At 37.3% G+C, this 27,247-nt stretch overlaps 1 protein-coding gene across 16 annotated transcripts in view; it reads left to right on the forward strand.

Moving 5' to 3' along the window:
* The window catches only part of LOC131439510 (supervillin), a 645,906-nt gene that overhangs the window by 598,205 nt on the left and 20,454 nt on the right, over positions 1-27,247 (forward strand). For 15 of the 16 annotated variants that reach the window (XM_058610622.1, XM_058610619.1, XM_058610621.1 and 12 more), the window contains one exon: positions 5,609-6,062. In XM_058610622.1, the coding sequence (XP_058466605.1) occupies positions 5,609-6,062 (454 nt within the window). Of the gene's footprint in view, positions 1-5,608; positions 6,063-26,183; positions 26,325-27,247 lie in introns of those variants that run through there. The other variant, XM_058610634.1, reaches the window with a different exon arrangement.

A 27,247-nucleotide genomic window follows, 5' to 3' on the forward strand; every position in this document is an offset into this window, starting at 1 on the left:
ATTTTTTCAGTATGCTGGAAACATGACTAATTCATGAAGGAGGAAAGTTATTATGATAATTTTATAACTTATAGCAGTACGTGCTTGGTTTGATGACAGGCAAAAGAAATGCGATGATCTCATACCTCAGTTGGTATGTGTTTGAATACAGAACTGAAAATATTTTAAGAACTAGAAAACTAGAATTGAAGCTTAAATCATTTAATATCTGTACGTCGTAGTGGAACTAAAAATCGAAAGCTGTATTTGAAGGTGTTCGGAACGATTAGGGTAAACCCCAGAACAATCTCGCTCTTTTCGGGCCAGTAAGCATGCACTGGAACGAAATCTAGTGGTCAAAAGACGCTTCTGGAAGCTGAACAAAAAGCTTCCTACGAAATACAAAAAAAATCATCCCTAAGGACGAAGAAACATACATACTTAGCAGAAATTGTGTAAATTCACATCATATTCGAGCGTTAATAGTTGCTCTAACATATATTTATTGAATTTGGACTTATTTCAAGTGTTGAAATCCGTAAGTTGACACGCCTGCCTGAAAGGCTTGGTAAGACACATATTTAAATAATTCTTGAAAATTCAGTCTTATATGGATTTTCTTTTTTCTTTGCTGTATACGTGAAGATGTGTCCCGGACCAAAGTTCTATAAACCATTATTGAAGGTGATGTCCCTGGCAAGGTCAAAACTTTCGCAACTTTTTTCTTTTAGATGTAATAGTTGACCTTCATGTTAAGTACTCATGATTGTAATTTAATTAACACGATTCCGAAATAAATCAGTTTTTTTACGATCATGGTATTGATGCTTTTTTGTCTAGCTTATCGCCTGAATTCATGCCCCAAGCTGAATCCATATTTTGAGTAAACGAATTGGGTAGACCAGTCTTCATCATTTATACCTTACAACTTGATACTAACTCCGATAAAACCTGCATTGATGCACCTAGTGAAGTGCCTTTCTCATTAACATTTCACGAGAAATCGATGCAAGTTTCATATTGAACATATTGAATTAATGTTTTCGGACCCGAAATCGGGAGACTGTCACAGTTGCAGTAAGTTTTTAGGATCATTAAATAGCACAAGTTCGAATAAATAGCACAAGTTCGTCCGCGTTCCTTGTCGCTATCTTTTTCAAATGGAGATTCGTCAGCAATGAAATCATTTTTTTCACCAATTTATACATCATTGCCAATTTAAATTGTGTTGTGATTGGACCGTTTAGAAAGCGGGAGAGTTGGCATCACTGGGAGTACGATACGGTGTCCTGGTGCTGCTCTCAAAAAAGTATAATTTCAATGTGTTGTTCAATACGTATAGTTAAAAATTTGGTAGAAATAGTTATTTTGAGTGATAGTGCGGGTGTGACAAGTATGTGTTTAGTAGTTAGAATGCTATTTATTGAATAATATTGATCCGCGAAACTAAAGATGCTCAAGCGGCGGATACTGTGAATTTGCCGCCCCAAAATTCAACGATGTTAACCTGTTAACCAATCGAAGCGCCGTCTGCATGTCATTGTCGGTGTTGTCGGATTTCTGTGGAATGTGTGAAAGTTTACAAGTCGATCGTGTCATTCAGACTGAAGGTCTAGGGTTGGTCTGCAGCGGACGCATTCTCGAGTGTTTTTATTTTATTCTTCCAGTGGTCGGTTTCATCTCGCGTTGCTGACAGCAGAGCGAGCAAGAGAAAAGGGATACTGGTGAGATCGTTCCTTTTATATTTTTCCTACTTATTATATTTCTTCTGAGTATCGAAAATCAGGTTTTGTTGAGATCATATTGTGTACCAAAACATATCCGGATCTCTTTCCCTCCCTACTAACAAATCTTCTATCCCGTGATGCTCGTGGAGATACAGTGGTACCCGCGGTTTCTAGAAACAACGAGTATCGGACTAACATTCCTTCCTTTCCCTCAGTAGCACAGCCTTTGGTCGAAGCCAGCGCCGTTATTGATCATTTAATAAAAAGTTAGGAGTGAGTGGGTATATACAGTGAAAATGATTTTCTTCTCCCAAGCTTCATTTTTTTGGTTCATTGTACATTTCCACTCATTCGGCCAATCACGAAGTGCAACTACGGGCGATCTACTCCAGCTCAGCTCATTGCCAATTTAAATTATGTTGTAATTTGATCATCAGTTGCATATTTCAAGTCTTATGTACGTGAAGTTTCTGGCATTGTAAGGGAGTTCGTATCCACCGGGTGATGCCAATCGAGTACACACATTTTCTTAATAAACTTACAAACCTGAATCAATTGGAGCGAGAGCACCAGGACATCAGGGCATCTAAGGAACTTATGGAAAGTGAATGGATGAGTCATACTGGGGCTAATATAAGTCTACCCACTGGCAAGTCCTTGAACTGATGGTGGCTTCACTTCACATCACATCACATTAAATAGCACGAGTTCGAATTGTTTTACAAACTGCTTCGAAAATTTCGTATTTTTTGTGTCGTTAACTATATTAAGGTTAAACATTTTTATCTTTCATTATCCGGGAAGTACTAACTTAAAACTAGAATAATATTATTAGATAATGTCGCATCGGGGTCGTGGATTTTTTAAAATCCAACTACCAACCGGTGAATTGAATATAGCATGAGAGTCTTCCAGATGGCATTGGTAAATATCTATGTTGGCCGCTTCCTTCGATCCGTGTGGGTCCGCGGGGTCCTCCATAGGGGGTGATGGTGATGTTACGGAAGAGAATAAAAAGGCGGTAAATATTGTGGAAAACGGGGTAAAAAGGGGGTGTGGGAACAAAATGTTTAAAATCGACAGAAATTTAATTAGTTGCCATCGAAATGTTGAAGAGACGGAAGAAGGGGGGGACGGATTCAGTCATGGTTAGTTGGTTTTGGTTGGACACTCTTCACTTTGTTATTCCAGAATCGGAAGTCAAACCTGGGTGAAATTCAACAGTTATGTACGGAATCATGAGACCTTTCATTCTAAAAAAATTGACCAAGCCATCGCTGGTTTGTAAAAATTTGTCAAGCCATCGCTGAGAAAAGTAAGTTCCTTTTGCTCGTGAGTTTTAGAATTTGTGACCACTATTTTTGTTGCTTACGGAACCGGAAGCCGGAGACTGGTATAACCAGATATGGATTGGAACTGAGTTGAGCCCCAGCAACCCGATTTTGCATCACTGTATCACTCATCTGTACAACTTCTGTAAATGTAATTCCGGAACCGAAAATCGGATCCAGATGAAATTCAGAAATTTTCTATGGGATAATAAAACCTTCTATTTGAATCTAATTTTGTGAAAGTCTGTTCAGCCTTCTCCGAGAAAAGTTAGTACACATATTTTCATTTTATTTGCACATTTTACCCCATAATTCCGGAACCGGAAGTTGAATCCAAACAATGCTCAAGAATTTTGTATGGAACACAAGACTTTTCATTTGAAATTAAGTTTCTGAAAATCATTTTAACCATCTACAAGAATGGATAGGGCAAAAAACATTACATACACACAGGCATTTGGCGTACTCGACCAACTGAGTAGAATGATACATGACACTCGGCTTGCTTTCAGCGAAATAACATTTTCGGTAAAATGGCTTTCGGAAAATTTCTGTTCAGCAAAACGAGTTGGTAACGTAATTTTACCCTCTTGAGTAGAGAAAGTCTTGAGAAGTGATCAGTTTTTGATCGTTAATATAACATGAATATTTGCTACATGACATAGCAAAATTAAATTATAATCGATTGTCAACACTTCCCCAATCATATCTGTTTCGCATCCCTGGACAACAAGCCAGCCTGAAAATATATTACGGATAACTGTGAATTCATCGAAAATCGAATCTAACTTGTCAGCATCATCGACAACATAAAAGGTTCTTTTTATTATAAAAAGTTATTTCTATCATATCCTATACTTTCGTTGTGTGTTATCAAATTTGATATAGGACTTATTTTTTATACGTTTTATTTAGTCCCAATTTGAACCTGAACACAGTCTCAAATAGCCAATATTTTTCGTATTCATGTTAATCCAGTTATGTCTCTGCCATGACTCATCCAACCCTTTTTTGAAATGGATTTCTGTGAATTTATTGTTTAATTTCATTGGAATTTAAAATTTCTCCTACGTTCTAATAAATTCGTAAATTTTTTGAGAGATTCATTCCCTCATCTACCGTCATCAAGCCATCAGAGTTCTTTTACACATTTTCTTTGACATCCATGCCTTTTAGTACCATTTTTTTTCTCGATTTGGTAAATTATATGCAAGTGTGACGAAATTTATCTTATTGTCAAAGGTTTCAACTGTTGCACTTTGTCGACTTTCTCAGCCACTCTCACTAGACGAACGATTTATATACCATTGCACGTATTTGGTGAAGAAATGTTTATTTTTTGAACCCGAAACTGCAATATCCTTACTAAATCATCAGTTTTCATGTGAATTAATTTATGAGAACTGGGGGACGGGTGTAGCGTGATGGGTAAGCCGATGCCTTTCACGCAGCCCGCCTGGGTTCGATTCCTAACCCCGCACATAGGGTCAGAAAGTTTTTCTGGCCCGAAGAGGTGAATGACCTTGAAGTTAAAGCCTCTATAATCGAAACAAACAATTTATGAGAACAAACAAAAATTTGCTTGAGACATAACCACATGCGTCAGTTTTTATCATCCATAAGAAGGTATCCTCTGAACTTACTCAGAACATACTCATGTAATTACCGCTCCTTATCGTATCACAACTACATTTTAACTTATCATCATCCGATCCAAAACGATGTTTACTTTGAGTCATCTGAATAACATTCTTTCAATCATTTGAGAATCATTTTCAACTTTGTTGTGGTATTATGAATTAACAAGGGTTCCAACTGTGCCAGACGGAAAATTTTGGTATCAGGCCCAGGTAGACTGCGTGAAAGTCCCTGAATCAGTATCAATTTCTTGCACAATTCTTATAACACTGCACGATTGAAATTTTCATTACTAGAACATGTGTAATACCTGAAATGAATACGTTGTTATAGAATCAAGAGTCCGAGCTCTAAGTAGTCCCAGAGACTAACATTCTGATATGACAACCAATATTTTCGATAAATATGCTCATCCACATTCGTAAATGTGACAACAGTAATTCACATTACTACTGCATTTGTCGAGTTGATACAAGCTAATTGAAACATCTAATCTAATAACGACTGATTATAATTAAAATTTGCATGTTTTGTGAAAACTTTACAACATGGTTTAGCAAAAAAAAAAGTGGACTGTTATTGAAACAATGAAATCTCGGTGTTCGACGAAAAGGTGCTAAATGGATTGGATATTTGGTTTGTACAAAATTCAATTTTACCACCACATTCCAATTATATCCGGATGTAGCTGTTATACAAGATTCAGTTAATTAAAACAGTTCGACCTTCCCCTTCCCTAATTTTCCGAAAGATCAACATACTAAATTCAATTTCATCTCGCTTTTCTCGGTAACATTCTTATAGTACAATCCTACAATCGTTTACTTTCCCCGCTGGGGCTTTTAGCAAAGAATCGATTTTCTCCATCCTACCTACCGAATCGCAAATCGTTAACTGCTATCAACCTCTCTCTCTTGTTCTCTCTACTTCCAGCTACAAACAGCAACTGGTGAAGAGCAAGAGCCAATCGGAGCTAACAACCTTCATTCCGGCGTCGGCAATCATTTACCACAACACGGCGAAACCATTCGGTGGCCCCGTTGGCATCGCCGGAACTCGTCCGGGTGGACATGACCCAGTGAGTATCGGCGGTGGTCCCAATGACCATCGGACGACGGCCAGCTTCCTGAATCAATCGAGCGGATTGATACAACAACAGCAACAACAACAACAACAGCAGGAGCAACAACATCATCAAGTGCCGGGATTCCTTGGCTTACGGCGCTGCCTAACGGAGGAGATGCGTCCCGATCAAGAATCGATGGTGAAGAGCGTCTCGATAGCGGAACGGCTCGCTGCACTGCAAAAAAGTGGTGAGGACGATTGGCGGAAGCGAGTTGCCAAGAAGGATGTCACCGACGACGTCCGGCGGGAAAATTTAGTCAATGTAAGTAGTTGTTATATGAATTTGGTTGAAACATTTTCGGAGTCCATTACAGTACAAGCAAGTACACAAGTACGTGCTTCCAGTTTGAACATCTAAAATAAATCATTCGAGATCATGAATAAACCAGCTCTCGTGTAATCGACTGATGCATTGTGCCATAGTAGACCGACTAGGGCGCACACCACACACGCACATCGATTAACGTTGCTATGCTCGGTGTCTCAGCATAACATAGCATGACAGCATCCAACGCAGTCTCTTATGATGCGAGAAATGTACTATAAGTTAGGATGGTACTCACTTTTATTTATCGGTCCACTGGTCCATTTGCCAGCTATACTGCCTCATATCACTGCTTTACCACCCTACCGTACGTCATCGATTTCATGAAACAGAACCACGAAACGTTTTACGAGCCATTATTAACTCGATTCGTTTCAATTGCCTGCAACAACCCACACAGAAGCTCGAACCGCTGAATGGCAGAACAAATTCTCAACATGAACGACTTATGATGTTAAAATGCCCACATAAAATATGAAACCATTCATTCATACTTACCACCAGCAGGACAGCCATCATCGCCACACACCTGATCCCATTGCCCGTACGATGGGGTGGCGTTTTTGAAGAACACGAGACGTGATTCTCATTCGAGGCTAATGGTGGGTCGACCAGTCCCGTGCATTGCCGTCTCTTGCGACACGGGACTCGTGGGTGTGAACGTGATTCTGTCAATTATCACAATGATGTACCGGTTTAATTGCACTCTCTAGTTTTGATTAGGCAACGAATCCTTCGTTTATATGTATACCTAAACCTGGTACCGATAGATTATTATAATTTATCTTCCATGATGCTACTGCAAGAGGGATTTCATCAACAGTTGAGACGCACTTGTCCGAAGAGTGAATTATATATATATATATATATATATATATATATATATATATATATATATATATATATATATATATATATATATATATATATATATATATATATATATATATATATATATATATATATATATATATATATATAAAAATATATATATATATATATATATATATATATATATATATATATATATATATATATATATATATATATATATATATATATATATATATATATATATATATATATATATATATATATATATATATACATATATATATATATATATATATATATATATATATATATATATATATATATATATATATATATATATATATATATATATATATATATATATATATATATTGGTTTTGATTCGAGTCGCATGATGATAGAAGTGAGAGTTAATTCTGGAGATACTTACCGGACGAAACGAAACAAAACAAAACGAATGATCGAATGGATTCCGGTTGCCTACGCAAAGGCGTTTTACAGACTGAATCGAACGATTTTCATCAGGCCTCGCGTAACTGAGCTACGTTATTGTTTAGTGCTGTTGAAAGGTAATCCATAATTCGTACCAATATCCTGTCAAATTGTGTGGCATAATTTCATGCCAGGATGCCAGGTCTGCAGATTTGTCTGAATATCTGCAGATTCATGCAGCAGACATGTTTTGGTTGCAGACTTTTGACCATCAAGTTTTTCGCAGACATTCGTCAAAATCTACAGACATTCGAAACCGTCGCGGTTTTTTGCTCGCTAAAAAAGGGTCGAAACAAAATAATGCAATGAATGTATTTTACTCTGTTTGTGCAGCACTCACTTGGACCTCTATTCATGATGTGCATTTCTTCCATTGTTTCGATAAATAATAAAAGGGCTTAAGGGAATATGAGGTAAAAGCCAAACGCATCCCATGCGTTTTCCAGAAATTACCAGTTTTTTGCGCTGCAATTTTAATGAAACCAAAAGTCCATCATGACAAGATATTACTATAAAATTTAGGTAGCTATGGGTTAATCAAATATCTAGATAGATAAAAAAATAAATATATCATTATTATATGTAATTTTTGGTGTTCGTTCCACAGTAATGTACCTGAGTTATAACGAAGCTTCTATGTTAACATTCTTTATTGGGAAACTCAAAAAAATCTTAAAAGTTATCGTCTCACGTTGCAGACAAATTGCTCAAATTATGTGAGGCAAAATGCCTAGAAATGCTTTTATATAAATTATGTGTAAGTTACATGAAGAAAGTATTCTTTTACAAAAAAAAATAGAACTTTTTTGTTTATTTTAAGGTCAGTCTCCTCCAAACAATTTTTCAAAAAATCCTTTTGCCTTTCTCATATAGCAAAAAAAACTATTAAAAAAAAATTAAAAAAGAAACGACTATAGAACCGAGGTCTGGGAGGCCGAATGTCATATACCACTCAACTCAGCACGACGAACTGAGCAAATATCTTTGTGTGTATGTGTGTGAATGTATGTATGTATGTGTGTATGTGACAAATAATGTCACTCGATTTTCTCAGAGATGGCTGAACCGATTTTCACAAATCTCAGCTTCAAATGAAAAGTCTTACAGTCCCAGAGATCGCAATTAAATTTTATCCTGATCCGACTTCCGGTTCCGGATTAACAAGGCAATATGTGTAAATCTATGAGAAAATGCGCACTCAATTTTCTTGGAAATTGGTTAACCGATCTCTACAAACTAAGATGCAAATGAAAGGTCTTGAAATTATTTTAAAAGTCCCTGCAAAGTTTTTACAAATCATGCCGATTAACACGCTTTTTTTCTTTAAATAGCAGGATAACACTCCTAGAAACGATGTAGGAATAGTGTCGAGGCTATGGGCGATCGAGAAGTTGGTAGAGAAAAGGTAAAATGGACTTTTAAAAAGGGAATAAAAGTTTACCGATTGGACAAGCGCGGGAATTTTAAAATGAAAATTCCGGTTCTTTTTTTATCATAAGGTATATGTAAAAAGTAAAATTTTGAAATCTTGTTTAACCAATAAATGGGTTTCTTTGACAAAACAATTTTTTTGAAGAACCTGGTTTTAAAGAAAACGCCTAATGAAGGTGCATTTTGTACTGTTGTTGTTGTCCTGTCATGCAATTAACTCGCTCTTCCTCTATAATCCTATAGAAAGTTTTTGATTTTTATCTGGAGCCTATCTCCAGTTCTAGAAAACTAATACTACGTTCACACTATGAGTTTAAACGAGTTTTAACTCTGATTTCACATCACAACATGTTTTCCCTAAATAACATGATATAATGATCAGTCAAGCACAGCCCTGCTAGCTTTTTCCGTCATTTTTCGACTATGTCAATTGACAAGCTTTTATCGAATCAGTTTTCCATCAGAGTAACCATGTAATCATGATAAAACAAAACTGGAAACTGGTACAATCATTTTTGTTTTTTTTATTGTTTCAAGACATGACTTTTTTGATCATTTATTGCTAAAACTATTTATTTCGTGTAAATGGCCAACGTTTCCAAGCCAAACCCCATCGAAACATTGACATCTTACGTTATATAAACATTTAAAACCAGAAAATGATCCAATTCGACTGTTTTATACGTAGATTAAAACTTTCTAATGAAGTAGTGGAAAAATTGAAACGATAGATTTAATATTTTTACCAATTCCTCTGAGGCATTCTTGAAACCGGGAATGCAATTTTCATTTTTTTTCTCTATAGATTTTCCTATTCCGAATTACTACAAACTATTTAACGAGAATTCCGGGTCCCAGTAAAGTTCCACAGTGAAGAGCACCCCCAACTCTTTTTTGAAGAGTGGTACTTAGCGCAGCATATTTCAAAGTTGGTCAGTTTGGTTTACGATGTATTCTGTTTGAAGTTAACAGCTTGACTGTTTTTTTGTTCAAAAATGTTGGATTAGGTTCTGATGACAACGCCAATTTCCATAAACTTAGATTCAAATGAATGGACTGGGGGTCTTGTAGGGCATTTATTTGGATTCGACTTCCGGTTCCGGAATTACAGGGTGATTAAGAGATCTTGAAAAGAGCAACGAAACCCTCAGAATAAACTCAATTCAGTTGCCTACCTGCAATAGTGAACAAAAACTCTATAATGTAACTCATTTTCATGAACTTAAATTCAAATAAAAGCTCTTATAGTCCTGTGGGTGGCAATATTGAAAATTTCATACCTTCGTTTAAAGAGACAAGATAAAGAACGCAAACACTCTTCGAAACTGTGCTAAAGATTATTCCTATTTGAGTTCCCGTATCCGGAAGTACCGGAAATAGCGGTCAACTATTCCAAAATGGAACTCATCTCGATTTCTCCGAGATGACTGAACCGAATTTCATAAATTAGATTCGAACAGAAGATCTCATATTACTAGAGAGAGTAAATGCATTTTTTAAAGGTTCCAACTTCCGTTTCTGCTAATAAAAGGAGATACACGTTAAAAATCGTCGTTTAAAGTAACGATGCAAAGAACAAAAAATCTTATGGAAAAACTAAAAAGCGTATATTCACTTCTCGTTGTCTTCTATCCAGAGTTGGGTGACCAGATAGTCGGGCTTCGTGTACGAATCAGGTTTGGGTTCGGAAAAATTTTGTTGGGTCAGGGTCGGGAAAGAGTAACAGTTTTTTTGTTTTTTAACAAGAGCGGGTTTAAAAACTTACATTTCGGTATTTAAACCATGAAACGCGACCCGGGTTCGGGTTTAGAAATAAAATTTTTTTCGGGTTTGGGTCGGGCATTTTTTTTCTCGTGTTCGGGATGGGTCCTGGCTTGGAAAAAAATATTTTAGGATTTGGATCGGGTGCGGTCAAATTTTTCTTTCGATCGATTTCGAGTTCAACAATTTGCATACCCTGCCATCTCTAGTTCTATCCAAAATATCACGCGTTCAAACTATTACTTTCGAAAGTAAAGATCCGCAACAAATCGAAGTTGGTAAAACCGTATATTGCCTCAACTCATCAATCATGGCTCAATTTTTGCCCCTGGGTTGGACAGAATTAAATTCAACTTGGTGAAGAATCTGCCCGACCTCGCAAAAAGACGTTTGTTGGAATTGTTCAACAAGTTTCTTGAGCAAAATATTGTTCCGCCTGACTGGAGACAAGTGAAAGTTATCGCCATTCAAAAGCCGGGGAAACCAGCTTCCAATCACAACTCATATAGACCCATTGCGATGTTGTCCTGCATCAGAAAATTGTTCGAAAAAATTATTTTACGACGTCTCGACACTTGGGTCGAGACGAACGGTTTGTTGTCAGATACTCAGTTTGGCTTCCGTAGAAATAAAGGGACGAATGATTGCCTTGCATTACTTTCGTCTGACATCCAAATTGCCTTCGCTCAAAAGCAACAAATGGCATCTGTATTTTTAGACATTAAAGGAGCATTTGATTCAGTTTCCATTGATGTTCTTTCAGACAAGCTCCACCAACATGGACTTCCAGCGGTTATAAATAATTATTTGCACAACCTTTTGTCAGAGAAGTGCATGTATTTTTCACATGGCGATTTGGCAACATTCAGAATTAGCTACATGGGTCTCCCGCAAGGCTCATGCCTCAGTCCGCTCCTCTATAATTTTTACGTGAATGACATTGACAGCTGTCTAGTAACCCCATGTACACTAAGGCAGTTGGCAGATGATGGCGTGGTTTCAGTTACTGGGCCCAAAGCTATTGATCTGCATAAACCATTGCAAGATACCTTATACCGTTTTCGTTTATTCATCAGAGCAGCCCGAAAGCTGACCCAGAGTCGCCCAAACAACGTTTGATATGTTTGTTTTAGCAACCTGAGGTCGCTCTAGATCGGACTCCAATCGCGTAGTTTCGCTCTGAAAATTTTCTCGGGTCGCACCACGCATCCAGCCGAGTTTGTTTATTTTTTCTTTTTTTCATGAGTTGTTGTTTAGGGCGCGTACCACGTGTTCGTTTTACTCGGAGTCAGAGTAGCCCGCGTCTAGGTTCAAAAACGAAAACGGTATTAGATAACTTGTCCGTTTGGGCTGTTCATCTTGGTATCGAATTCTCTGCGGAGAAAACAGAGTTAGTCGTCTTCTCAAGAAAGCATGATCCCGCGCAGCTTCAGCTCCATATGATGGGAAGAATGATCCAACAGGTTTTAACTTTTAAATACCTCGGGGTGTGGTTCGATTCCAAATGCACGTGGGGAGGACACATTAGGTATCTGATAACGAAATGCCAACAAAGAGTAAATTTTCTTCGAACAATAACAGGATCTTGGTGGGGTTCTCATCCGCAAGATCTAATAAAATTGTATCAAACAACGATACTTTCAGTGATGGAATATGGATGCGTTTGTTTTCGTTCCGCTGCAAACTCTCATTTTATCAAACTTGAGCGAATTCAGTACCGTTGTTTGCGAATTGCCTTAGGCTGCATGCACTCGACACATACAATGAGTCTTGAAGTTCTGGCGGGAGTTCTTCCATTAAAAGATCGATTTTGGGAGCTTTCATCACGCCTGCTAATAAGATGTGAGGTGCTGAATCCCATGGTAATTAATAATTTCGAACGACTAGTCGAGCTTCGATCTCAAACAAAATTTATGACAGTATATTTTAACCATATGTCACAGGAAATCAACCCTTCAAGATATAGTCCTATCCGTGTCAGCATCCTAAGTGCCCCTGACTCAACTTTATTTTTCGATACATCCATGCAGCGTGAAGTGCGTGGAATCCCGGATCATCTACGCTCGACGGAAATCCCAAAAATATTTTTAAGTAAGTTCAGGCATATTGACTCTGAGAAAATGTTTTACACGGACGGATCGCGAATTGAAGAAGCGACAGGGTTTGGTATGTTCAACGATAATGTTTCGGCCTCATTTAGGCTTCAAGAACCTGCATCTGTTTATATAGCAGAGCTAGCAGCAGTTCATTATAGTTTGAGTGTAATCGTCACATTATCTCCAAACCATTATTTCCTCTTCACAGATAGTCTGAGTGCAATTGAAGCCATTCGCTCAATCGCTGCTGGCAAAAATGAACCGTTTTTCTTGGGTAAAATAAAACAGTGTCTGAACGACATATTGAATAATAATTATCTAATCACTATAGTCTGGGTCCCGGCTCATTGCTCCATTCCAGGCAATGAAAGAGCCGATAATTTAGCCAAACGTGGTGCTATTGAGGGTGAAATTTATGAGCGAACGATTGCTTTCAACGAATTCTACAGTTCGTCTCGCCAAAGAACACTTGCCAGCTGGCAAGCATCTTGGGATAGAGATGATCTGGGTCGGTGGATGCACTCAATTATTCCGAAAATATCGACAAAGGCATGGTTCAGGGGACTGGATGTGAGTAGGGATTTCATTCGTGTGATGTCCAGACTCATGTCCAATCACTACACGTTAGATGCACATCTCCTTCGAATTGGGCTCTCCGAGACTAATCATTGTGCTTGCGGAGAAGGTTATCGGGATATTGATCATGTCGTTTGGACATGCGTGGAGTATCGTGATGTCAGATCTCAACTAATAAATTCTTTGCGTACCCAAGGTAAACTATCCAATATCCCAGTTCGAGACATTCTTGCTTGTCGTGACCTTTCATACATGAAACTTATTTATCATTTCATAAAGAAAATTGGAGTTTCAATTTAATAAAGGCCCCTTTTAAGACTTAGTTCTGATCCCAGCTGCGTCCATGAGTTCAACCAATAGCTAAATTAGAATAAAAATTATGTAATGATACAAACAAACTCGAAACAGTTTATGAAATTATCAACAAAATGTCTGAAAATAACAGCTTATTTTATAATTTATAGAAGTTAATCGTTTGGTTCAAATAATATTTCCGAGTAGATTTCATAATTAATGACGAGTTACCTAAGATGATATTTAAGCTATAAGAGAATATGTTTTAATAAATTCAAAACGTTGTGACTATGTTAGAATTAAATTAGGATAAGAATGTTATGTAAAAGTGATGCTACGGCGAAGAAAAACTTATGTAAACTGCCTTAAGAAATAAACGTATTTATGAAAAAAAAATGGCTCAATTTGGTTGTGACTACTTAGTCGCTGTACATCAATAATAATTTACAATTTCTAACTACAATCATGAGCGATAAAACGTAAATAGCCTAATACAGGGTATGTTGTTTCGAAGCAGGAATCATAAATCCCCTCGAAAAGAGAACACAGCCGTGAGAAAATAATATCGTTCAAACGGTCAATTTTATCAGTAACACAAATGGCATTCATGAATAGTCCATTAATCCGCACCATCCTCGGGTGATGTAACAGGGTATCAGAGTTCAAACAGAAATTAACTCAGTATGCAATTTATTTCAAATGTCAAAGGATCGAATAAAACAAAAATGGAACTGGTCAGGATAAAACATGACAAATATTCCATTTTTTCCCACGAGATGGAATGATAACCAATAAGCAACACTCTGTAGTCCTATCGTTTTTGTGTAAAACAAAATGCTTACTGATGCAACAACATAGTTTTTGCATAAGGAGCAACATCAAACCAACCTTTTCAAGAATTATGCAAACGGTAGTAAAACGAAAAAAATCAATTTTATACAAATTGAAACTGCTAGGTGTCACATCGTCTGTCCTAAAGCTCGAACTTTGCTAAGCGATTTCCATTTAACGCTCCGGATTTGTTAAAATTTTACATTTTATTTGCATGAACTTCGATTGTTGTTTTCAACCGCTGATTATAAACAGGTTTTTGCTTAAAATTTTTCGAATGTTTCTTTGTCCATCTCTTCAATCTGGCATAATGACTGCCGCCGATTATGAGAGACTGTGTTATTTATTTTGTTGCGTTTTTTGTATACAAATTTCATCTGAACTTCTCCTTTGGATAATCGCGCGAAAATCCAAATTCTTGATGCTTCTGTTTCTCACGCTCAGGCGTTGCCTAACTAATGCTCATTTGCATAGTTCAATATTATTATTGAGTTTATTCTTTTCTATAGCTCTAGCCATCGAGAAATGATGGTGACAGTATTTTTGGGCTGAAGTTTTAACGGGATTTAAGACTATTTTTTAACATTATAACTCTATGATTAATCTTGAAGTAATTTTGAAAAACAATTTGATATAAGCTGACGATTTCTATTCCAATGATCCTCATTCCGAACGAGAAAGAAGTGCATCTTAAAGATATCAAATTTAATGTATGTTGTACCAACCTGAACCGTCTAATTACCAATCAACAGTATACTCCTACAGATTAATTGATCCACTTCCATCGAAACTGCCGGTATTCACGCTCGTATAAATGGTGCATCACATTCTTGACTTGATTTCTTTTACTCGAACTCCGCTTTCCACTGAGCCGTTCGCATGGAATCAGGAACATTACATGTTTCGCACCATGAATACAAACTAACTTCGCAGCCGTACTTTGTATCACTTATAACTACACAGACAGCAAACTCTGCCGACTGGAAAAAAACGAAAACGTTGTCTATCCAATGTGTGCTTATTTCTTCTCCGCTGTTTGCCTCTTACGATTAAAAACAAATACTTCAGCCCACCAATGTACAACCCCTCATCAACCCGGGCATCAGATCAGAACCCCTCAGCTCCTGCAATGGAATTCCCGCCTTTTCATTACTCATACCGGGATTCAATCAGCTACAGCAGTGACTGAGAGACTACCGCCCTGCAACGATGTTTGATAGTAATCATTAATGACCATCATCAACAGATGGAAGATTGAAGTTGTGCAACCAGTTATTCAGAATATTTTACGATATTGACGAGATGTGGTGTATCGAGAATAAGACTGAGATTTACTGGAATATTTTCCGAACTACCTAAAATGGTAAACTGTAAATATTCCTTTATTTATATTTTCTTATTCTTTATGGAAGAAACTTACGAGCAATTTAAAAATGTGAAATGTTGTGATCAATGATTTTTGTTCAAAATCATGAAGAAATAATCTTTTAAAACAACCTGCTTGGGAATAACACTAACTGTGTTAATCCATACGTGCTGATCACTCCAAACTGTTTGATGCATGTTGCAACTAGAAACCAAGAAATTCTCACCAATCCCACATGTAATACAGGAAGGAATAGCCAGTTAGTAAATGTTCAATTATTATTATCATGTGTTTTTTGCTTTAAGTAGCCAGCTACCGAAAATGCTAAAAAGTTTTATAAAAAAAAGATTTTTTTTGCAAGGCAACACAGCATATTTGTGACAGTAATAAAGGGGAAAATCCAATAACAAAACTTATTGAAAAGCTACAGAATTCGTTCAAATCTTGAACAAATTTTCTAGGCCCTGAATGGTGGGTTTCATATACCGGTTGATTCTGGATTTCTCAAAGAATTATCACTTAAATTAGGGGAAAATTACCATCAGTGATCATTTCCAAAAAAAAAATTATTGTTTTATACAGAAACTTCATAATTCCTAGCTGCTCTGCAGCAAAATTGGTTTGTAAACTCCTCTAGTTTATAGGGTAATATTAGTTAACGAACACAGAAACTCACGGATTCCGGTTCCGAAAGTACCGGAAATGTTGATGAAAAATTCCAAAATAAAAGTCACTTCATTTTCTAGGGGATGTCCCAACCGATTCTCACAAACTTAAGTTCAATTAAAAGATCTTGTGGTCTATATGAAATTCCTGAGTTTTGTCCGAATCCGTTTAAAATTTTGACCCGTCCTTTGGAGTAACGATGCAAAAAACGTAAAAAATTCAAAATTCAAACTGTTCCAATTGGTTGATTATGGGGTGTTTAAATAAGTCTAAGCACGATTTGGTTTTGTTCAAATTTTTATTACATTGCTCTGTTCTCTGTTATAGTCTAGTACAGTTCGACATGACATTCCATTTAATCGTACGCCAATGATCTTACGCTGCTCATCAGCTTTGGCAGAGACTATTTACCAACGATTTTGGATGCCTTATAACAACCTTTTTCAAAAAATGTAATGGAATTCGCTGGAATTGACATGTTTTCGCAAATATACTTTTGTCAGAACCTAAAAATTTTTAATTGATCTGGACTGAGGCAGTTCGGAGAATTCATCTTCTAGGATCAAATAGGACTTCGTTGGCGTTGTGTCAGGGTACCGTGTCCTTCGCATAATGCAATGATGCCAATTTTGATCAAAACAATATTGCATTATGATGTTTTCGGATCATGGGCCTACTGCCGCAAGCATTCCACACTCACATATTACTTGCCAAATCATTGCCTTTTCCCATGTAAAACTGGTCACTCGGAAGCGTCTTATATTCAAATTTCACGTGGGAATCATCATCATCATCATCCATGACTACGATTGCAAATTATAATTTGACGGATGCGGCTTGTTTGTCTTTTACTGTCAATCACTTGAAAAATCGTATAGTAGAAATTGGCCCGGAAAGACAAGTTTCATATACTATTTGGCTCAGTCCAACTTCCGGTTGTGGAATTTTAGGGTAAGGTGTTTTAAAAATTTTGTACCGTCATATCGTGTAAAGAGGCGAAACAGAAAACGTAAAAAAACAAATTTAAACTGACCTCAAAACTACTCCACTCTGTAATCATTATCAGAAGCCTGCCAAACAAACCAATCTCGGTTATACTGGTTCCCGGTTTCCTATACCGGAAATAATTCAATATATATTCAAAAATGGATCTCACTAACTTTTCTCAGCGATGACCGATTTTTCACAAACTTTGGTTCAGATAAAAGGTCTTGTGGTCCTATACGTTATTCCTGAATGTTATCCGGGCCCAACCTCCGGTTCCGGAAGTATAGAGCGAAATGTGTTAAAAAATTTTTACCGTTACTTGAAGCGGCTATACAAAAAACATAAAAATATTTCTAAACTGACCTCAAAAGTACTCTTTTCAGTAGCCATTATAAGTAGGCAGCCAAACAAACCAGTTTCGGTTAGCCTGGTTACCGGTTTCCGATTCCGCAAGCACCGGAAATAGTAGTCATAGGTTAAACTTAACGCTCGTTTCCGTACTGTATTTTACAGTTGTGTACTGTATTTTCGACCCAAATACTGTGTACTGTTTTTTACTCTCATATGTACTGTACTTTAATTTCGACTGTACTGTCCCATCGAAATGAACTGTATTTTTCTAATCAAAAAATAATACAGAATTTTAAATCTTTAACGCATCGAATATCGATTTACTACAATACAAAACGTTACAGGGTCCGGCACTCGAAATGTAACCAATTAAAAAGGCCATAAATTCAGTTTGGAAAATAACTTTTACTTAATTCAAAGTACAAGATGTGTAAAAATAATACAAAATTCAGAATCAATTCACTTTTGCTCGATATGACCACCTTTTGCCTTGACTTGATGACTTGAGAGAGCGAAAGAGTTGTTTCGTTTGGCCGAATGTGACTTGCAGGTATTTTGGCCCACTCGCGGACAATAACTTTTTTCAGCGCCTCGAGACTGGTGTATCTTTTAGTTCGGACTTTGCTCTCCAAAATGGCCCAAAGAGAATAATTCATTAGATTCGCATCTGGTGAATTCGAGAGCCATTGTGTGGACGTGATGAAGTTCGGAACGTTGTTTGTCAGCCATTCTTGGTTCACTCGAGCTTTGTGAGACGGTGCCGAGTCCTGCTGAAACGTCCATGGTCTGCCACCGAAATGTTTGTCTGCCCACGGCTTCAAAGCAACCTCCAGAATACTTTCCCGATAATATGTCGCATTTACCTTGACGCCAGGCTCGATGAAAACGATTGGAGAGCGCCCATCTGCGGTTACAGCGGCCCAGGCCCGTGCGCAGGGGGGGGTTTTGGGGGTTTTAACCCCCCCCATGAAGAATTTTTTTAAAATTAAGTTTCATGAACAATACTTATTATAATAAAGTGCAAATAACTTGACAATTCATATTTTTTTATCAATTTTTTATCAATTTATAAACTGACATAATTTGAAACCCCTTCCCCCCCGCGCACGATCCTGTCAGAATTCGTTTTACATTTTTGGACACCCCCCTCTCCCCTTGAAACCCCCCCCCCCATGGATGATTCCTGCGCACGGGCCTGCAGCGGCCCAAACCATTATCTGTTGCGGGTGCTGCCTCCTGGTGGCCAATCGATGACTCAAATTCTCGTATGAACGGTCGGTCAAGTAAACCCTATCGTTTTGAGAGTTTACGAATTGCTCAATTGGAAAAATTTTCTCGTCAGAAAATACAATGTTCGGAAATTGACCGCTTTCGGCCAAACGAAGCAACTCCTTCGCTCTCTCAAGTCATCAAGTCAAGGCAAAAGGTGGCCATATCGAGCAAAAGTGAATTGATTCTGAATTTTGTATTATTTTTTCACATTTTGTACTTTGAATTAAGTAAAAGTAATTTTCCAAACTGAATTTATGGCCTTTTTAATTGGTTACACTTCGAGTGCCGGACCCTGTAGTATGAACAGTGACAATACGTAACGAATATAAATCCATGTAAACAACAAATAGATTTGTCTTTTTCTCTACGTTCAATAGGGTTACCACCTGCCCGGACCTCGTCTGGCTGTTTCGGGCCTAGAAGTAGCTGCCGGACTAACAAAATCTGCCGGGTCACAGAACGACCCACGACCTTTAAAGATTCATATCGTTTTAACGACATGGATTTTCTGGAACTGTTCTTCCAAATTTACTATGATTGTTCTAAAATACGGCATTCAAAATTGAGATCTTGAACCTTTGTTTTCTATATTTCATTCAGGCTTATCCTTGTTAGATTCGCATATCTCGCATTCTGGCATTGATAGCTTCGGACAAGGATAAATATTCTTATCCCGGCGAATTTTTAACGGTTTTTTTACATCTAATACGGTTTTGAGTTAGACCTTTTAAATGATGTATTTAAATCAATTTTTCAATCTATCTAGATGAGTGAGTAAAACTGGAACAATAGCTATCATTCAGTAAATGTAGTGTGTAGTTATGCAGGAGCTTTTTGTACACTTTTATAAGCCGGTAATACATTCTGCTTGGTTTAAATCAACTATCTTTCCTATTGCTGTTGTTGTGAAATCCCAAGGGGCTCGGAAACTGGTGGAAATCGATAAAATGAAGAATATATTTCGAGAATAGTCTAATACATCATTCACATTTCATTACTAATCTTTACAAAACGACGATGTTTCGCTGAGATTATTATAACGATTGAGCTTGAGCGACCACCCCTGGTTGCTACTCCGTTACTGATCGGGATTAGCTGAAATTGTACAGGGAGTTTCTAGATCATCCGACCTGGGTCTGGTAAATCATCCTTCAATGTACATCTTCTGGTAATCCCAGAATTCATTGATCAGTACCGGCGCCGGCCAGGCCCGAACGTAGATCGTCTAAGGAATGGGAAGGGATGTTAGTCCAACACTTGTTGTTACTAGAGGCCGTATATACTACTGCGCACTCCACAAGTGTCACGGGAAAAGGATATTTGTTAGTAAAAATTTCAGTATTGGTATTATTCGCGCGCGACTCAGTATGTTCCGGTTTCAAGATGCTCGAATGCACCACTAAACTCACTGATTTCCCGAGTGAACGTTTCAACAATATCCTATATTGAAGTCCCGGAAAGTCTTGATTCACAGCTCTTATTCGAGTAAACTGAAGAAAGATTTGCAATACTATCGCGTAACGAATAAAAACTTACCTTTTTTATAAATGAAATTACGTGTTACAAAATAAACGAGTGAATAGGATTTAGACAAAATAGTTGATTCATTGCATTGACATATTCTAAACAGTTGTTATAAAATCATTATTTATTATTCTTTATTATTTCCACTTTATTATTTTGATTACTTATTAAAATCAATAATTGGTTATATTGGTTGATCTGGGCAGCCGGCTACCGAGAAAAATCTTAATTTATAGTTTAAAATATTAATATCAAATATTTTTTACTACGTGTAATATCAACGGATTTGCGCAATAGTTTTAGATTATTTATTTATTTATCATTTAATTTATAATCCTGACAGACAATCAATAACATGGAAGAAGAAAACATTCCAAATAAAACTTTTTTTCGAAGTTAGACGGAAATTGACAGGTTGAATGAAGAAATAATTTAGTAAAATAGAGTAATCAGAAGTGAAACATTGAAAAGATCTGATAACTGAAAGGAAAAAGAAACTCCTGCAATTGTCGCCTTTTACGACATGGAAGCAGGAACCCAGTGGATCTATTCTTGGTTCATTTTTTTCCTCCGGATTCCACACGGCATCTAGGCTGGTACTGTCCGGAGAGAGCTAATAGATACTATCAATCTCCTAGAGGACCCCAGCCCAACTGAGATTATTATAACGATTCATGCTAAAAACAAGCTGAATATTATCAGCTCACATAGATTATTCTGAATATTATCAGCTCACATAGATAAAACAATGCGCATATCTCACGCATTGTAGAATATCTTGTAATTGAATCTACAGTTAGGACTCAGTTATGTCTTCAGAAACAGGTTTTACAATGCAAACATTGCATGATACGATAAGGAGAGTTAAATGAATAACTATCTAAATTCAAGATCGTTTTTACCCAAATAAAATTGTTGCCGGGCGCGGGATTCGTCTGAGGTGGTAACCCTATATTTTCATTGTTTCAACATTGCGGAGCTTTGTGCAAAAAAAGTTTGATGATAAATTAGTGCATTTTTATAGTTTTAATTGAATTAAAAAATTCCTTTGAAAAGGGAAATGAATATGACTGTTGAGATTATTAAAATAAATCATCGGATAATTACTTGCTTTCGATTTTTAGTCACTATTGTTATAAGATAAAATGCGTACTGCAAAATGTACTGTTTTTTGAAGTCGATGTACTGTATTTTCTTGATTTTTACGCAAAATGTACCGTTTTTTGTCAAAAAAAAAATACGACGGTTAGTTATACTCTATCAAGAATCTAAGAAAACTATTTTGAAGAATACCACAGTATTGTATATGAGAATATAATTGATATGAGAAAAGCATCATCACACCACTAGGTGGGTTAAAAAAGGATTTTTACTTCTTGTTGGCTCTTACGGGGTTTTCAGCTTTTTGGGCACATCTCGTACCGAAGTACCCTTTTCTTGGATGAAAACATGCACGATTTTCTGGGTTTCGATTCACATGGCCAGATTGATGTATAGATTTATTCTTGTCCTGAAAGGTAAACTCCTTATATGTACTTCCACATCGCGTTACGAACTGCTCCGGTGTTCATTGCTTCCAATTTCGCAATATAACTTAGTGAAACGTGGGCTGGAAACGTTGGAGCAGTTTTTGTGCACGATTTTCTAACATTTTCTCGGGGAAATGTTCCAAATTTTGATGAAAACTGAGTCGCACAGATTTACAGACATAAATGTGAACAATAATACACATCAATCATCAGCTACGACACAAGTCTGTTAGCCACAGGAAGAAATCTAAGAGTGATCTGCAGTCGCCTACAAAGAAGTTTAAATATTTTCAGTGATTATCTGTCAAAATGGAAAATTGAACCAAATGCAGCAAAAACGCAATTAATTATCTTTCCTCACAAGCCAAGAGCTTCTTTTCTTAAACCAAACAATAATCACATTCTCAAATTGAATGGCTTGGAATTGACATGGTCTGATCAAGCTAAATACTTAGGTTTAACGTATGACAAAAAACTCACTTTCGAGGATCACATTGAAGGATTCCAGGCAAAGTGTAATAAATATATTAAATGTTTATATCCCCTTATAAACAGAAATTCTAAGCTCTGTCTAAAAAACAAATTGTTAATTTATAAACAAATTTTCAGACCAGCCATGCTTTATGCAGTACCAATTTGGTCAAGCTGAGGTTCCACCAGGAAGAAAACGCTTCAAAGGATTCAGAATAAATTCTGAAAATGATTCTGAAGCGTAGATGTAATGTCACATAATATTATAAGCAAATTCCGACAAAAATCGATGCAATCTTCAATTGAATATATATATATATATATATATATATATATATATATATATATATATATATATATATATATATATATATATATATATATATATATATATATATATATATATATATATATATATATATATATATATATATATATATAACAGGGCTGAAAAGTCACCACTTGTGGCTGAACACCCAATTTAAATCTTAATAATTTAATTTTAACTCATATTCCAATAAACAGTTATTAAAAAAAAAAAATCAATCATCAGCTGTTGAAGCGTCATCAGAAAACAAAGGTGCATTAAAATCGTACCTTAACTTTCTCGGGTACCCTATATGCTGCTGGTCATACGAACCAGAGCTGCCAACTATTTTTTTTTTCATATATCTGTATTTGGCGGAAAATTCAATCTGTACAATATCTATCTCAAAAAATCTAGTAAGTAAGATGTGGTTGCAAGCAAAAAAAAAGGTTGCTCCACCTAGTTTAACCCTATGAAACCAAATACAAAAACTGAAAATCGGTATTTATCTGTAAGAAAATTGAATTATCGGTATTTTAAGAGAGCATATCTGTATTCCTGTATGGTGTTCAGCAATCGATATAAATACCAATAAATCACTATAGTTGGCAGCGCTGATACGATGCTGAAATTGTAAAAAAAAACTAAATTGGGCTCAAAATTGTTTCATTTTGTAGGTTATATTAGTTGCTGGTAAAAAATCTCTTTTGTCAATGAAAACAATATTTTAGTAATATTTATGAGTGATATGAGTAGAGCATCACGACACCACTAGATGGATTAGGACATTTTTTGTGCATGGGCATATGTTTATCATAAAAAAGGATTCATTGCCCTCATAAGACAACTATGCGATCGTGGGCAAACATTTCCTAACCACCCTGTAGCAAAAAAAAGATGATGCCGATAAACGATCTCTAATTTACCTTTGAAAAGACATGCGTATCTTCCTATGGGCTACTTTTTACCTGTAGTCCATTTCATAATACCTAATTATTGACGTGCGTCTGCCGATGGTAAAAATAATAATAGAGTCGGCGGGTTTAAATGTTTCCTTTTGTCCTATTCAAAGCTAGAAAACCATACTTTATCTTTCGCTTATCGTCATCGACCGACTGGAGCATATTCAACTCTCGAAGCTGATATCGATAAACCATGTTCCTTTTCGCTCTCGCTGCGACGTGTTCCAGTCTGTAGTTGTACCGGTCAGTCAGCAAAGCGTGTAAGTGTCGGTTAGCGGCTGGTGGAATATGGTATTTTATTGCCGGTACACTTGACTGCACATTCAACGACGATGCTAACGATGACGATAATGACTACTACAATCAGTTTCTTTCTACTGACGAATGATGAATCAAAACAGGCTAATATTTCTTCAGTCTCTCTTCGGAACGGTTGCCTGGAGTCTCTCAGTTGTGTTTCTTCCTTCTCTACGAGTAAACGATGGCACGACGGCTTAGCTGGTGGTGAATCTCAACCTCAACCAGCCGAACAACAAACCAGCCAGTCGATCAGTTGACTGGAGTATTCCGGGTCTCTCGCATTGCACCAGTACAAAGGAAAATTCCAGCAATAGGTCCCCGATAGCCGCGCGGGTGTCTTGGTTGGAGCAGAAGCCTCCTCACCCAAAAGAGAACGGGTTCAGTTGAATCCTGTTCTTGGTGCCGTGTTGATGCGCAGTCGCGTTGCGCCGCGTCGTTGTTGTTTAAGCCACTAATAAATCGTGCAAGAAGGAAGTGAAGCGTACTTATCTCAAGTTTGGTGTTTTTTCTCTGATCAAAAAGAAGCCTTCATCCATGCAATCATCCAAGCGCAAATAATATTCGGCTGAAAGTAGGAGTAGTCGGCCACCAGCTTTTGGAATATTTTAATCGTGATTCACGCCACTGTCATTCAATGGACAGCCACACCATGACGGGCCTGTTGGAAATATTGGAAGTAGTCCGGCAGTGGCTGTTATTGCCGCTCATTTTGATCATTGCACTGCACAGCTTGTGGCGGTTGTACCGGAACGTTAAGGACAATGCTAGACGGTTTATGCAGCACCTACAAGAAACGTTGGAACGCGAGCGAGAGCGACTGATTGAGGATATTAAAACCGATCTGCTGAAGACGCTAAACAAAGGGTCACGACCTTTGGATCTGGTCGGAGCGGTGCTGCAGCCAACGCCCGAAGCAAAACCGCCTGACAAGTACAAAGAAAAGGGCAGTCAGCAGCCACCGTTCGAGTATTCGCGCCGATTAGATAGGAAAGATAAGAGTAACATTGTGAATGAAATCATTTATCAAATCCAGTCCGGTGACAGCAACAAAAACAGCACCGATGACGATAAAGTCGAAAACCGGGTCGAGCACGAAGACTCGGCAATATTGAAAGATGTGCACCGGCGGAACGTGGTCGCCCGTATGAAGAACCTTTTCGAATCCCATGAATCCAGCAAATGGCACATCAACAAATTCGTCGACATGATAAATCACAATAAGCGTCCTACTCCTTTGGCAACTATCAGCATGGAAAATCTCCGTTGCAATCCGTTTTTCGTTCCGAAAGCCGCTTCGGAACCTCCGGTAGTGCGTTTGCGGCGCAAAATTCGTTCCCAGCAAAGTCTGTCCGAGTGTAGCAACCGAGATTACTCGGAGATTGCCTCCAGCATCGAGGACATTTTGGAAGCAGAACGTTTCTCCAAACGGCTGTCGCAATATTCCATATCGGAATATTTGGACGAGGATAGTCCTCGGCCTCAGGAGGTACCCGCTAGTCCCGATTTCAATCGCATTGCCTACGGTGTCAAGACTCTCTCGACGTTGTCCCTGTCGGAGCTACTTCGTGATGATGAGCCGGACTGTCAGCTCTCAGCCGTTTCGTTGCGGCGGGGCAATGTCGCAATGGGCACCCGAAAGCCTGTGGAAAACATCGATCAAATTCTGATCGATGAAAATCTATCCCGCTGCTACTCGCAGTATTCGATCTCGGATCTGGTGGACGACGATGTTGTCTTTCTTGAGGACTATCCTGATCAGAATGTGATTTGATTGCTGTATGATTCATTCGCGTAGCGTAAACAATTCCTTATCTTTAGATTATGCTCGGTTTTATGGATTAGGGTTCGGTTTCAAGCACCAAAAAAAAGGAAAAATAACGAAAAACAGCGCTGTGTTTTATCTTAATGTGAAACAAATGAGGGTAGTGAAAAGTGAAATAACTATAACGTGGCTGTGATTTATCTATATGCTAGCGCAAGCGCTAATAAAACAGACTGTTTAATATATTATTGCTTCGGATAGCAAAACAGAAGAACCAAACCTCGCTGATTTTTGATTACCAGCAAAGTAAAGCCCGTAGTGGCAATAAACGGTACTACGGAACTGATCAGTTCTTGGGAAACCAAACGACGAGCGCCGACGACGATGGTAGGTAACACGATGCGCTTCACATATCGAAGTTTGTTTGTTGTTTTTATTGTAAAATTATTATGAACTGATTATGATGTCGTGTCAATTTGCTTATCGACAGCGAAAAACTAAATATCGTAAAATGAATCCACTCAAACTAGTGCTGCCGGTGCGGTTACCAAAGTTACGAGTGTAGTTATGTTGGGAGGTCTGAACTGCTTATTTTTCGGCACGAAATTTCTTAAATTAAATATTTCTACACGATTTTCAGTTTTCTATCGTGTAGTAATGGATAATGATAGAGTACGCTCAAGACTTCTAAAATTTGCCAGCGCCCATTCAGGATTAAATTATAGACAAAACGGCGACTCATTATTAAATTATAGACCAAACTGAACAAGTTTGACAATGACACAAGGCACGATTCACGCATGATCTGTCAAAAACTGTGTTGCCAAAAATATACCAGAAAAAAATCACCCTCTCGTTATTGTCTCGAAATTTGACGCCTTGGTGTTCCAAATAATTTTTGCGGAAATTTCTATTCTTTCACTACCATTATATGAAGCGAAACAACGTTTTGCTAAAATTGTATAGTGAATCTAGTTTTAATAAGTAATATAAAATTAAATAAAAATATAGATATTAATTTTTAGGTATCTTCCAAGAATTTCTTATTTTCAAGTCGAAAATTAGTGTTCGGTTTAGTCCCACTTTATTTTTGTCCCGCACTGACAATTTATTTTCGAGACTCATAATTTCATGTTCCTCGTGAACGAAAACACTAAAAAATCACTGCATTCAGCACGATATGAACATTTTAAAACACTTACCTAGCCGTCGTTACGATACACACAAATTATTTAAAAATTTAAAAAACAGTAAAAATACGCGTACGTTTTGACATGAGCACGATTGATGCCAAACTGAATTGACTCAGC

Source organism: Malaya genurostris, chromosome 3 (assembly GCF_030247185.1).
Source record: "Malaya genurostris strain Urasoe2022 chromosome 3, Malgen_1.1, whole genome shotgun sequence".
Classification (NCBI taxonomy): Eukaryota; Metazoa; Arthropoda; class Insecta; order Diptera; family Culicidae; genus Malaya; species Malaya genurostris.